General features: G+C 38.1%; 1 protein-coding gene across 8 annotated transcripts in view; it reads right to left on the minus strand.

Moving 5' to 3' along the window:
* The window catches only part of LOC149159758 (golgin candidate 3-like), a 376,835-nt gene that overhangs the window by 53,461 nt on the left and 308,139 nt on the right, over positions 1-15,235 (minus strand). For all 8 annotated transcript variants that reach the window (XM_089436562.1, XM_089436560.1, XM_089436563.1 and 5 more), the window contains one exon: positions 1,504-1,706. In XM_089436562.1, the coding sequence (XP_089292688.1) occupies positions 1,504-1,706 (203 nt within the window). The remainder of the gene's footprint in view (positions 1-1,503; positions 1,707-15,235) is intronic.

The raw sequence follows: 15,235 nt of genomic DNA on the forward strand, positions 1-15,235 counted from the left end.
AATGACTCTCCCTTTCCTCTATATATATGAGAGGTAAAGAATGCCAGCAATACAATGAGGGTGCAAGCCCTTACAAGAAACCTACATCAAACACTTCTAGACCTACACAAGTGAAGCAGTCCACTCCGAGGGTACACATGTCAAGCTCCAAGGCGATGTCATACGTAATAAGGGCTTGAAGATGATGTGGTTACACAAGGTGTGTCCACACCCCTTCATCACAATTCCACACGGACTCCGTTTCTACGCCAAAGCCAAGTGCTCCAATAGGTCCACTCCCCCTACATGAACATTATCACAGTCCAGGTATCTTCAAGCCAACTCCAAGACTCCATCTAGGAATCCAAGCTAATCCATGCTAGATAGAGAAGGATGCCTTCCTCCACGATGCCCAATGCTCCTCCTACGTAGGGTGTTCTCAAAGCAAGTAAACCTCTCCATATGGCCACAACAAGGACATCCACCAAGCTGTCAAGAGAACTCCAATGTCCTACAGAAGAATGCAAAGCAATAACCTAACTGAGGTCAAGCAACCAATAAAGCTATCTCCAATGTGTGAATGCTTCATGGATCATCTCCCATATGCCAATCCATCTCAGGCTATCTAGGGGATAAGCACACACCATGTACCCCAAATCTCATGAAGCACCACCAAACATGGTGTAAACACTTACAGAGTAGCCAGAGAGATAACACTTGTCTATGTTGTATGGATTTGTCATGAAAATGGAATTAAATGTATAATTTTCTGTGACGTATTGTTCATTTAATGTCTTTTTCAATATTCTGAGTTATTGCAACGACGTGATCCATCAACAAGTTTACTCTTTCATCTGGTTTACCAAGCCATCACCAAGTTCGAGTCACATGACTTTCTTTCGAAGTTCAAACTTCAAACTACTACAATGTAAATTAATGGGAAAAAAGAACCCTATTTCACTTACAGCACAGTTATTATGCAAAGGATATTTATCAGTATACCACTGCCATTAAATAAATCTGAAAGAGTTAAGATATGAACTTTGCAGAGATCGCATTTTCACAGGAACTAACAATTTCCAAACAGTAAAGAATTGTTGCACAGATTGCATTTGGGTATACATAAAATGCAACAGACACCAACGCTCTTTACAAACACGTGATCACGCTAACTAAATGATACAGCTATTGAGTAGAATGAATGTTGATCATTTTATCTGGGAAAAATGTTAACAAGCTCATAGCAGTAGGTAATGGAAAAATGGGACTTCAGCTAAACTTTTACAAACGACGAATGCTAAATAAAGTCTATTATTAATTTTCAGCCAGGACATTTCAGTATTTAGATGCAGAAATAAAAACTGAACAAAAAAAATAGAGCAATAGATATGCTCGATGAGGAATAATTATATACCAAGTCAAAGACAGCAGCCTAAAACATGATGCATCATCAATAGAAATAGACAGTTACATTCTAAGTTGACGTTTGAATATAAGCAAAAATTATTGAACAAAATATCTGACCTATCAACAAGATAGTCTGAATCTAATGACATCCTGTTCAAACGTGTCATGCTCTGCTCTAATGCACGCCGTAACCTCAAAATCTCTTCTTCAAATTTTCCAGCCCTCTGTTGGCTCTCTGATAATCGCCTTTCTGCTGATGCCAGCTTATCTAAGATTTCTTCTTTTTCTTTATTCTTCAACTCAATTCCATGGTTTGCAGCCTGCGTATAATGAGATTAGTTTATATTTAGAATCTGCAAGTCTTGCCATGACATACACAAGAATAGAAAAAGATTAGAAGCCCACATAGACACTAATTTAAGCACCCAACCATTAAAAGGTACAAAGATTTAGACTAAAGGAACATCAGAAAGTAACTAAACTATACACCCATTAAAAATAAGAAAATAGATAGAATATGTAATATTATGTAATTAACATAAATAAGCATTCAATAATAATAATAACCCTTCGTCATAACATTTCATCTCGTGACCCATCAATGTGGATATATACCATCAGGTAGCTCATTACAAATCATTTATTCAATTTATTTATATCTTATTCATCTATATATATATATATATATATATATATAGATATATGGCTTTTAATTACTTGTACTGATATTCACAGGCATAGTAACATTGTTCATTTCATTTGGTATCAGAGCCACATTCTGATCAAACTTTTGATCATCTTAAGGCTCGAGGATGTTATGTCTCCTAATACTAGCCTAGATTTTTTTCTTGCAACAATTATTGATTCCCAGCAATTTATTTTACTACCGAAATAAATTCTGAATTGTTGAAAAATAGAATCACTGGTATTTTAACTTCCAGAAATATATATGCAGCGGAAACAAAATCACGGAGAGATCAATCACACATTACAACAGATGTTCCCACAACAATTCTCCTTCATTAATTAATCTGGAAAATCATGGTTTCAACTCACAGAGAATTTACAAAGAAAAAATACAGTGACTAGAAGCTTCAACTCAGCCCCACTGGAATAATTCAGCCCAAGGAAATTCAACCAACTGGAATCTAGCCACTGAAGAAATTTGGCTTGCAGAAAATCGGCGCACCTCTCACAAGTAAATCAGCCCCTGCCCTTGCCCTCACTCAGCATCTACATACTCATAAATCGGCCCTGACAAATCAGCCTCCCCAGCAACTGTGCCTCCTCCTAGCTTCAGCAAATCTGCCTCCTGGAAACTTTCCCAAAAATATCCTTGTATTCTACTTCCTTCTCCTCAGTTTAACTGAGCCTCTCGCTCCAGAGTATTCACTTTCTCCTTGAGAAGTTGTTGCTACCGCTCTTCTCTGTCTGTGACTTCACCTCTTCCTTAGGCTTTCATTTATAATCTTCATTAAGCCCAAATCCCTAACCCTAATCCCCCTTCTAGAAGATCTAGGAAATCAAAGGTTGAGATTATTACTAAGTCAATTAAATAATTTTATTATTTATCCTTAGAAAATGACTTAACAATCCACAATAATTAATTGACTTTAATTTTTGTCATATTCCCAAGTTAGACATAGGAAAGAAGACATAAATATCTAAAGAGGAAATAAATCATCTCCTACATGCCAAGCGCCAAGCCTATGCAGAAGACCTTCCAAAGTTATTACAAGCTTCAACAGAGGACAAGAATGTTTACGGCCAAACTACCAAACAATTGATCACAATTTTACTCTATGAGCCATTATTGAGGAGCCTTGTCATTGCTCTTTGAAGATTTACAGTTGCTTTCTAGACTTTTGGAAAGCATTTGACATAGTTCCAAGGGAGGCATTGTTCCAAAGGCTCCACAATAATGGCATATCTGAGAGCCATTATGAGGACTATAGTCAATTTTTGGACGACTCGAGATGGCGAATGGCCTTGCCAATTTCATCCAGAGTACATTAGGGGTAAATGGGGATGCCCCCTCTCCGAGCCTCTTCGGGATCTATAATGATGAATTGTAGTCTTTCCTACATGAGCATATCCATGAGGAAGATGGTTGTCTTCTACACCAAGTGTTTATTTCACTCCTCTTCACCAATGACTTAGTCTTGTTAGCTTCCACTGTTGAGGGCTTGCAAACACAAATAGACACACTGTCTAGCTTTTGTGACATTCAATGATTAATGATTGACCTAGGAAACACCATGGTTTTGGTCTTCAACACATCGAAGAGATCTCTTGCACACTTACATTTCTACTACTAGGGTGTCAACATTGGTATCACCACAACAAACAGTTACCTAGGGGTACAGTTCACATCGCTTCATTTCATTATGTGATAAGCCCCCTAGCATTGGCTCAGTAAAGGATATGGTTTCCTGGTACTCATTAAGAGAGAGTGTTTCTAAAGTTAGTTTCAAGACATCTCGTCCAAACATTACCTCATGGAGGTAATTATTAGACCTGCAATTCTTTATGGCTTCAAAGTCTAGGGGCCGAGCTTGTTGCAGACAGATTGGGACAGCTTGGATAGAGTCCAGACCCTGCTTCTCAAACACAGCATGGACTAAAAGAGAATAGTTTCGAAGTCTATTATTCAAGTAGAGTTTCATATCCACCCATTTTGCCGCGAGGTTATTTTCTCCTTGGTATCTTTCCTTCATATAGTCATGCCTTTTAGAGACTTTGCCACAAGGAGAGAAAGGAACGCCTAGTTTGTTGTTAACACATCAAAGTCTCTTTCCTCAAAACCACCAACAGCCCCGAATTTTCTCGAGGTTGGTTCTCAAAAGAATCTCAGTTTCTCTCGCACCTGACTATCTCCCAATAGCACCTTCCCCCCCTTCACATTCCCCCTTGATGCACCAAGCCATATCTTGTCAACTCAAGCACTAAATCAAGCCATTAGAGAGGATATCTACATATTGCACATTCAGATTACTTGGACCTCACATATGAAAACCATGGGATTGAAGATATCCCTCTATGTAGCGCGCATTTTGGAGCTAAAGGATGACATCATAGTTTGCCCCCTTTACATATACAAACATTGGATGCATTCATTTAGGATATTGTCAAGACAATTCTGAGTCGGTTCTCATAGACTCTAAATAGAGATAGACATGTTGAATTTTGTAGCATCGGATGTGTTCTAGCCATGAAACTTTGTGGAGAGGCTAGAATACATGTATTCTCGAAAACCCAGAAATCGTTTCGGGAAATTCCACCTAGAGACGACCTAACTAAAATAATTAACTTTTTAAAATTATTCCTAAGTCTAAACTTAGGATATCTGGTTAATTAAAGGGTATTAATTAAGTCATTGTGAGAATCTTCTAGAAGAAGACTTGGATCGATTTCTAGTTAATCTTAGCCATCCATTATGTTTTAATCTTGGTCATTGAAGCCTCAACGAGAGATTATAAGAAGAAATTCGATGGGTGTTGGAGAACACACTTGAGGATCAAGGAATTCGATATTGCTGGGAAATTGAACTCTAGAGTAGCAGTTGTGTGTTGTTGGAGGTGATTCAGTAGTTTCAAAGCAGTGAGAGAAGGGCAAGGATAGTAAGGCTGGAAGAAAGTTTCTCCAGTCCGATGAGTACATCGCAAAGAGACACTGTACTCCACAGAGAGGCTAACACAATGCAGAGAGACAATGCAGTGCTTTAGAGGGAGATTTGTATTTGTTGAGGAGAAGTCGAGATTCAGAGCCAGGAGCCAGAGTGGGAGCCCAGAGACCAAAAGATCGAGTTTCCAGAGCAACAGCTGATCAGCATAGTGAGAGAGACGTTGGTCCGAGATGGGTGATGCAGATCTACATAGGGTGATGCATAGGCAGCAAGGAGCCGCTCATCTTGAGTTAAGGTCAATGTCGGATCACCCGTGGAAGTGAGATTGTTCTCACTAGACTTATGTCAGTAATTTTCTCTGTATGGAAAGCTAGATTTCAGCGTCCATAGATTTGTACTGAGATTTACTACTGCATAATAATCAAACCCTCAGTTGTTGCACCGGTTTTCCCAAGTTGAGTTTTTCCAGGGACTTTAGTCCAAAAATAATTGTGTATATGTGTGTGTGTGCATCTATTCTTCGATGTTATTTTTCTTCCACAGTATTTTTATTTTGTGAAGGCTGCAGTGTATGTATTCGATATTTTCCGTAGAAAACTACAAGTAATTTGTTTAAAATAATTTAACAAATAAGAGAAATATCATCGGTTGTTGCAGTAGGATTCGGGGTCTACGAATTTTCACAAGACCGTTATATATTAATTTTGACAGCTAGGAAGAAATTTCCTAGCTGTTGCACAAAAAATTGTCACCTTGACATTCCGTAATCTGTGTGAGTCCATTACCACTCATATTTTCCATTACCACTCATATTTTCCTTTTTTGCAAGTCTTAAGCCTCAGTTCTTCATATCAAGCCTTGAAAATAAGGGAAAGCCCTCATAAGTTTCTAAAACTCTGGTTCCGCACTTTCTCTTAGCATTACCTGTGGTCCCGCACCTAATGGTCATGTCCCCTGCGCACCTGACCGCATTGTCTCTGTGTTATGGGTGCGGACCCCTGTAAAAGTCAAAAAGGCACAAGTATATTCTTAAAAACTCACTTTGAGTCATTTCTAGAAGCTTCTAAAAGGAATCTTGAGGTGGCAAGTTCGCTCCTTTAAGGTTCATGCATCCCATACCTTAAGGAGCTAACCCCTTGATGTGAGGAGCTTATCCCTTTGAAAGAGGACTCTATCCGTTCATAGGTGGACCTGTAACCTCCTTCCTCTGCACTATAAAATGAAGCATTGGGCTGGTTACTTGGGAGTTTGAAAGATGAATATTTTTGAGGTGAAATGCTGCTGGAACTTAGTCTTCTTAATTGAGCTTTTTTGAGGAAAGATTACATACCTCTTTGATCTCATTTGGAGAAGTGCAAGGCTTGTCAAAGTAAAGGAAATTCCTGTTTCGGGCCCCGGGAAGAACTTGTTCAACATCAAGGCTGAAAAGGTTGAAAGGTTCTTCTACTTCAAAGTTAATACAAATAAGTTTTTTTTCTCAATAAGCTGTTGTTGTATGGTTTATTTTATGGATTCCTTGATCACCATAATGGACATGATTTATGATATTAGCTATGCAGGGGTTATTTGATGTTTGCTTGTTTGTGATTGCAGGTTCTCAAAAGGAAACTCTTTCGGACGGTTGAAGGATGGTTGCTACAAACTAGTGTTGGACTTAAGGTAGGGTCTAAACACCTCTATAGTTTTTATTTATGAATCGTATATGTTTAGAGAAAGATAGATTTGTTTGTCCTGCTTGTTGCTAGATATCTTTTGATACTAGAGAGATTGGCCTTGTCCGCAAGATCGATTTATCCGGCCAACAAATTGGTGACTCCATTGGGGATTCCAGATTCTAGTGTTAGTCAAAAACAGACCTTGCTTTCGGACTGTGATTGATGAAGGGGCTTCTACGTGTATTATGTCGATCTAGTGTTGGAGATCGCTTGGTTCTCCTACACTCAATCAGTCTTCGACAATTCTAAAGGCTTTTGATGGTTGAGGGTTCCATCCTTTTGGTATTTTGGAAGATTTACCTATAGGGGTTGAAGGCAAAACTGTAAATCTAAATGTGGAAGTGGTTGATGCCCCTCTAGATTACAAACTTCTCTTGGGTCGCAGTTGGTCCTATGCTATGACTGCTATTATTTCATCGGTCTTTCGGCTTATTTAGTTTCCTCATAACGAAAAGATCGTTACAATAGACCAGCTGAGTTATTTCTCACCCGACCCGGCCTCTACAGATAGTGTTCAGCATGTCGGTAAAACGACTATCCCTTACAAGGATGTTGGAGTAGGTTTGATTAAAAATTCTGGTTTACTGGGAACTTTTTCCTTCCCTCCTCCTAACATATCGCCTTCTATTGCAACTATTCATATGATTTCATCGAACACTATTGCTTTTGATGATCCTCGAATCGTACCTTCCGATTCTCAGGTGGATTCATCTGATGGTGCGATGCCTATGACTCCCTTTGAAATTACATATCAAGCTGTACAGTCGTTTTCTGATTCCTGACCAAACGCGAGGATAGTTTGTTTAGTACCTCGTTAAAAAATGAAACTGAATGTCGCGAGGATAGTTTTTTCCTGTGTCAACTTTGTTAAAAAAATGAAACCAGGGGTTATGAGCATAGTTCCTTGTCTTGTGTCAAGCTTGTTAAAAAATGAATCAAGGGTTTTAGAGCATAGTTCCTTGTCTTGTGTCAAGCTCGTTTAAAAATGAAACAAGGGTTTTGAGGATAGTTCTTTTACTTTGTCAACCTCATTAAAAAATGAAACAACTCCCTCGAAAGTGAACCTGCATTCCATCCACTTGGTTGAATGCAATGAAGCTTGGGGGGCACACACCACGTTTTGAGTCATTATGCTGGGGGCATGAGAACTTATAACAAGCATAGTTTTTCGTTTCAAGCTTGTGTAAACATGAAACAGAATCCAAGCAAAGTTCTCTATGGTTCAAGCTTGCGTAAAAATGAACCCATACCCGATTTACATCTCGTGATTGTTGTTTTTATCTGCTAAATTCTGCTAGATGAGCCTTGGTTGTTTTCATTCCATCGCCACCATCTCTTTGGCTGATCATATGCTTTCACTTGGTTGTTTCTCCTTTCCTGAGGGACCGCAGTTATGAGTGGTTTTGTTAGCCAGCCTCTTAACCATTACATGTTTTGAGCGGTCCACTTACAACTCTTTTCTGACCATATAAACATGAAAAGATCGTCGGACTTTTGTCGTTTCAAGTTCGATATTGGTTATAAAACGACGTGTCTTCGATCGCTTTTTTAATTTTTCAAATTGGAGCCACTAATTATGAAAAGTACTCCTTGATCGTAATGGTCAAGCGGTTCTCTCAAGTATTATTTTATACTTTTTCGGGCTTGGGGGACACATTTACGAAAATGGACATCCATGGAGTTTTCTTAAGCTTTTCTTCTGACTCCCTAAAATTGAAAAACACCGAGTTTTTCCTATACTGGACTCGCTAAAATTTAACAGTAAAGGACCTCTTCAATTTCAAACAGGGACAAACCACTACTTCTTAGGGTTCGAATTTTAAACTAAGTTGGACTCATCTGAAGGGTGAGCTTATAAACAAGCAAATGTTATCTTCCTCAAGCTTGTCAAAAATAAAGAGGTACTTGCCAGAAATGCTGGGGAAAAAGAGAGAAAAATGAGCCTATTTGTTACACTTTGTATTTTAGAAAAGCAATTAACCACTCTTGCACACGACACTTTTTGTTCACCTAGGTTGGGAAATCCTTTGCCTAATAGTTAATCAAACCATATTGAAAGTCTTCAGCCGATTTCTGGGTATTAGCTTTGGGTCAATTGTCACCAAACCATCTGCAGTGTCGTTATGTGTTCAAGAGGTCAGTTCAAATAAACCATTCATCTGCAAAATATCTGTCATCCATTTTGACCATCCATGAGTCAGTCCTTGCCAATATGTTTTTTCAAAACTTGATCTATGATTTCGTGTTATGGGCTTGCCTACGACGGATCGCTTTCTATCGACTTCAGTTCATTATCTAGAAAAATGATCTAGAAATCATCAATACCTTGGAATCTGCATGCCCTAATGGCAGGTTTCTCGCCTTCGACGATAAGTTGCATCATTGACCTTCGATCAGAGGATTCTATGACATGTTCGACATCAACTCATCTATTCGCATTTCATGGATTGTACTGAGTACTTTGAGAGCCATTGACATTACTGGTGGTTTCTCTCACACTTGTTAACAGTTCACATCATTGACTGGTAATCAAGTGGTTTCTACCATGTTCGACTTCGACACATTCATTCACATGGATAGAATTGTACTAGTTCGGAAAGTAGAAATCAAGACCCTGGATCTAGTTTCTACCATACAGGCTGCGAGGAATTTTGTTATTCATTATACAATGGACTATTCATAAACAGATTGTTGCACCCATACTGTGTCTACATATGTCTATACTCGTGATGTATTACAAAATCATTCCTATATCAGAGCAGTTTATTTAGTTTTCTAGTCAGTGTTAATCTGAGTATGGGAATGCCTACCTCAGCGATGATATGTTCACATATATATATTTTGCATTGAATGTTTTTACAGGTTCTGACTGGGGTGTCCACAAGATGATCTTTGAAATGATAAAGTGCTTCAGTCTTCATAGATGACAAATTCTATCTTCATTTATTACAAACTTCGCACTTTAGGGGGCAATCTGTTGCACAAAAAATTGTCACCTTGACATTCTGCAATCTGTGTGAGTCCATTACCACTCATATTTTCCTCCTTTGCAAGTCTTAAGCCTCAGTTCTTCATATCAAGCCTTGAAAATAAGAGAAAGCCCTCAAAAGTCTCTAAAACTCTGGTTCTACACTTTCTCTTAGCATTACCTGCAGTCCCGCACCTAATGGTCATGTCCCCTGCGCACCTGATCGCTCTGTCTCTATGTTATGGGTGCGGACCCCTGTAAAAGTCAAAAAGGCGCAAGTATATTCTTAAAAACTCACTTTGAGTCATTTCTAGAAGCTTCTGGAAGGAATCTTGAGGTGGAAAATTCGCTCCTTTAAGGTTCATGCATCCCATACTTTAAGGAGCTAACCCCTTGATGTGAGGAGCTTATCCCTTTGAAGGAGGACTCTATCCCTTCATAGGTGGACCTGTAACCTCCTTCCTCTGCACTATAAAATGAAGCATTGGGCTGGTTACTTGGGAGGTTGAACGCTGAATATTTTTGAAGTGAAATGCTGCTGGAACTTAGTCTTCTTAATTGAGCTTTTTTGAGGAAAGATTACATACCTCTTTGATCTCATTTGGAGAAGTGCAAGGCTTGTCAAAGTAAAGGAAATCCCTGTTTTGGACCCTAGGAAGAGCTTTTTCAACATCAAGGCTGAAAAGGTTGTAAGGTTCTTCTACTTCAAAGTTAATACAAATAAGTTTGTTTTTCTCAATAAGCTGTTGTTGTATGGTTTATTTTATGGATTCCTTAATCACCATAATGGACATGATTTATGATATTAGCTATGCAAGTGTTATTTGATGTTTGTTTGTTTGTGATTGCTTGTTCTCAAAAGGAAACTCTTTCGGATGATTGAAGGATGGCTGCTACAAACTAGCATTGGACTTAAGGTAGGGTCTAAACACCTCCATAGTTTTTATTTATGAATTGGATATGTTTAGAGAAAGATAGATTTGTTTGTCCTGCTTGTTGCTAGATATCTTTTGATACTAGGGAGATCGGCCTTGTCCGCAAGATCGATTTATCTGGCGAACACTAGCCCTCTTGACTTTGAACTATTATTTGTTATCTCCAAGTCAACTGAAATTATTAAGGATATCTTTTTCTTTTGAAATTCAATGTCGGCCTTAATGGAGGGAAAAATATTGTATTTCAAACTTCTTTTCAAGTCACCTTCAATTGTTTTATGTCGGCCTTGTTACCGCTCAAACTAGTTGGGGTCCTATGAGGGGATCCTATAGAGCAACTACTAGGTCAAGTGGCAACAATGGAGCAATAGCCCACTATCACCTAAGCTAAAGCTCCCTGCTCTTTACGAACTTTCACCAATGGGAGGATTCTCATTATGAGAGGAATCACTAGAAATAACAGATCAATGATGGGATGAGAGGTGATTCCTAAAGCCTATTCACAAGAGAGGCTCAGATAATGAGCTCGTTTGCTATGAAAGCAAGATAGATGGCTCTCCTAGAAGGGCTATGAGGACACTTAAACCAAGTTTTGGGGATTAATACTTGGCAAGGTCTATCCTAGGCCTAAGGATCCTAAAGAAATAATGGTTTCTATATAATCCTTGGGGAGTGTGAGTCACAAAGTTGTGGGACCACAAAGAACCCAAGTGGGCCCAAACTATGTCATGGGTGTGGAGTTGATCAACATTAGAGGGGCTTGACCAAGTTTAAGAGGATATAGATCAAAGGAATAATATTATTTTGAAATTCAAATGCAATGATCCAAATGAGGACACTAACCCAAAGCAACCTAGGGAGAGGAATGATCCTTGAACTAGGGCTTGCAATATCTCGAAATTCCACTGACAGATTGAACTCAAATTTGGAGGTTGCCTTAAGAAATACCCTGCATAGTTGTGGACCAAATTTCAAAGCTTTCAGATGGCTAAAAAAGATTTCGCTTGATGCCCTAGGAGAGCATCTAGGTTAGGCCTAGAGAGAGGAGGAAAGGTGAAAAAGATATTTGTTTAAGTGATCATCAAGGGCTAGACCAGTGCCTTGCCTTAGGGAGAGATGGAGTCAAGTAGATTTCGAGATTTGGAGAAGCTTTCACCCAATCAAGGAGACCTTAGGAAACTTTGCATGACATCTAGGGCATGAACTCGGCTACCAAAGATATTTATACTTCAATGTGCAAGATTTGATGACTTATCAAGGTAATATCAATAAATTTCAACCTCTAGGAACATTCATTCACCATACAAGACACATGTAATATATGCAACACATCAAAATTCCGAAATTCCACAATTCATATTAGTTTAGGCCAATTTCAGATCTAGAGAGCAAAAATCTCATATGTGACAAGATATATGTAAAAATAAACATGAAAAAGAGCACTTAAATGTATCGTGAGTATATCCAATCATCAATTCAAGACATAATTTGAAGCTCCAAGACCAAGAGATAGTAACCAAACATCAAAATTCATCCATGAAACCAAACTCATCCTCCAAAAGGAAATGCGAAATTCTCAAGAAGAGAAGAAGGTCAAAATCCAAGTGATGATGAGAGGCATGAATGAGCCTCTCATCTATTTATACAATCCAATAGGGGATTTAAATAGTCTAATTATACTTATTTAGCCCCAAATGATAAAATAATGTACAATAATGATATAATTGTTGATTTTTTGGGTAGCATCGGATGTGCTCTGGCTCCAAATTTTTGTGGAGGGGCTAGAACACATAAGATCTCCAAGTCCCAAAAATCGTTTGGAGAAATTCCACCCAGAGTGCTTGTTATTCAAATAATTAATTACTTTTAATAGTGCCTAAGTTAACACTTACGAAATTAAAATAATTAAAGTAAATTAATGTAAATAAGGATGAGAAGCTTCTAAGTGATGAGGATCAAGTCTAATTTAATCTTAGTCATTGATTTCTCAACAAGAAAAGTATAAAGGAAGGTTTGGGGTAAGTTGGAGAACACACACAAGGAGTGCAGCACATAAGCTAGATCGAAGTTCTAGGGCATGGTTTGCTGAGAATTTTGGTGTAAGCTTCTAGTGCAGAGAGGGGCAGTTCAGCAGCGGGACTTTCGTCCAAGGCCGAGAATACATAACAGAGAGGCATTACAGCACCAGGGAAAGACAGCGTGGCTCCTGGAGGGTGACGCAGAAACTATAGGGGCTGACACAGTCACGCAGAGGCAGCGTTGGGGTTTCTGTGAGGCAGATTGAACATCAGTTCAGCAGATCGATTTCTGAGCTAGGAAGGCTCACTGGGAAGGTGACACAGCTCCTAGAGGAGGCGACACAGTTCCAGTGCAGAGTTGGGAGCAGCCATCGCTACACAGCACTGGGGACAGTGTAGTCACCTGTGGGGTTTGTTCATCTAGTTGTTGGATTCGCCAAAATATCTCTCCTGATAGAGGTACTTCTGTTGGGTGAGCCGGATTTGGCACCCTAGTTGTATTTAGAAATCTACTTAATAATAAAACCGTCATATCTGCTACACCGGTTTTCCCGCATTGGGTTTTTTCGTGGACGTTTAGTCCAAAAATAAGAGTCTCTATTGTGTGGTTGTCTCATTTATTTTTTAGTGTTTGATCCAATGTTGCACGAAGCGGGAGCGAAGCGGAAGCGCGGAGCGCGGAAGCGTCATTTTCCAAAAATCTAGGAAGCGAAGCGTCCGCGGAAGCGTCTGCTATATATATATATTTTTTTATATTTTTTTGCATTTATACTCAAAACAAACATCCCAAATACCAAATTAATTGTAGAAGACATGAAAACATGCATATTTCTGCGTCTACTAAATACACCTGTCTTTCATCTGCCATTTGGGAAGCAACACCCAAATCCATCCCTCCCTTGACACTTAAAAACCCTATCGAACTTCTAATCCCGGTTTATATTTAGTTTTTAATATTTTTCTTTTTCATCGTTTCTCTTTATATTTTGAATATCTTGCAAATTATTATGATCTAAATATTTTTGAAATGTAAATATTATGTTTGAGGTGTGATGTTTAACATTAGATAATTCTCTATGCAACCCTCTCCATGGCAGTGTTATTTATTGAAGAAATTATGTTAATATTCTATCAAACTTGTATGGAGATCACTTTGATGGATACAAATATTAAGTGTGCATGCTTCTTAATGACTCTCCTTGGAGAGATTATAGAAGGTTTAACATGTTTACTTGGATGATTAGAAGCTTGGAGACTATTCTAAACTTTTTCAATGTTAAAATTTGTTAATTGATTAGATTGTATTATAAATTTTTTGAATTCTAATTTCCACCCATATTATAATAACTAGACAAAAAATATCTATTTATATTGGTTTTCTTCTAAAGTTTATAATGCTTAAAGGTGTTTCATATTGTTAAAATTCCTTTTTTATACTTTATTTAGTCAAATAAATATTTATTTGCACTCTGTATTTGGATTAAAATTCTATTTATCAAATATTGAATCTAATAAAATTTGTGGAAATTTAAGCTTTCCAAATAAACAATATTTATAAAAAATAATTAAAAAATGAAATATTATTTTAATATTTTAAGATTTAAAAAAAAACCAAAAACAAATATATAAAATCTATCTTTAAAAAAGAATTAATTATTAAATTAAATAAATAAAAAATAATGAAACATCGGAAGTGAAATTTAAAAATACATTTTACTTAAGAGATGGATCATAGTCGAGCGTTTCCCGAGAGATGCTATGCCAGGGATCGACTTTACTACAGCATTTTCCAGCTCTGTTTTGTCGGTGTTTGATATTGGTTGTCGGTATGGCTTCGCCCTAACGGATTTCTCTAAAATGTGACAAATTCAGCATCGTTTGTATCCATCATACAGGATCGTGATTTTCATCATTTGAATCCATCCATAAACCAATTTCACTGTTACTGTTGTGCATGAAAATTACAATTTGTGGAAAATTACTAGTTATGGATTTGACAATTTTCATACCGGATTCAGACCAAAAATTTGGTGGAAATGCGATGCCGAGTTTATGCACATCTCCCACGCCGATTTCGTCTTCTTTGTTCGTAGACCGGGAACTTCAAAAGTGGAAATAGTGGCAAACGTCGTTATCAGAACATTTTGTACAATTCTGGACTGATTCACAAATTCGTTAGCAGTGTTCCAGGAATCGCTCCAAAATTGCGGAATCGCGCTTCCTTTGACGATTCCGGAACGCTTCCGTACAGGACGCGATTCCGGCCTAGGATCCGGGGGGGGGGCGCTTCCTGCAACACTGGTTTGATCTATATATTAGTGTAGGCTGCACTGTATTTGCATTAATATTTTCTGAATAATTCTGAAAATAACTTGTTAAAATGAAGAACACAAGTAGGTAATACAAATCAGTTTACTATAGTAGGATTTTTTATTTGTTAGATTCAAAAAATTTCACATGGTATCAAAGAGATTGCAGATCAAGGTGGACTGAAGCCATTAGCGAAAGGACAAAGGAAAATATGTGCGTAAAGACAGTTGTCCTGACAGACAGTGCAATTCCAGGCCAGGAGAGCAGAGAAGGGGTGA

Source organism: Pinus tabuliformis, chromosome 5_2, assembly GCF_031772625.1.
Source record: "Pinus tabuliformis cultivar Carrire ecotype Pingquan chromosome 5_2, CPIR1, whole genome shotgun sequence".
Taxonomy (NCBI): Eukaryota; Viridiplantae; Streptophyta; class Pinopsida; order Pinales; family Pinaceae; genus Pinus; species Pinus tabuliformis.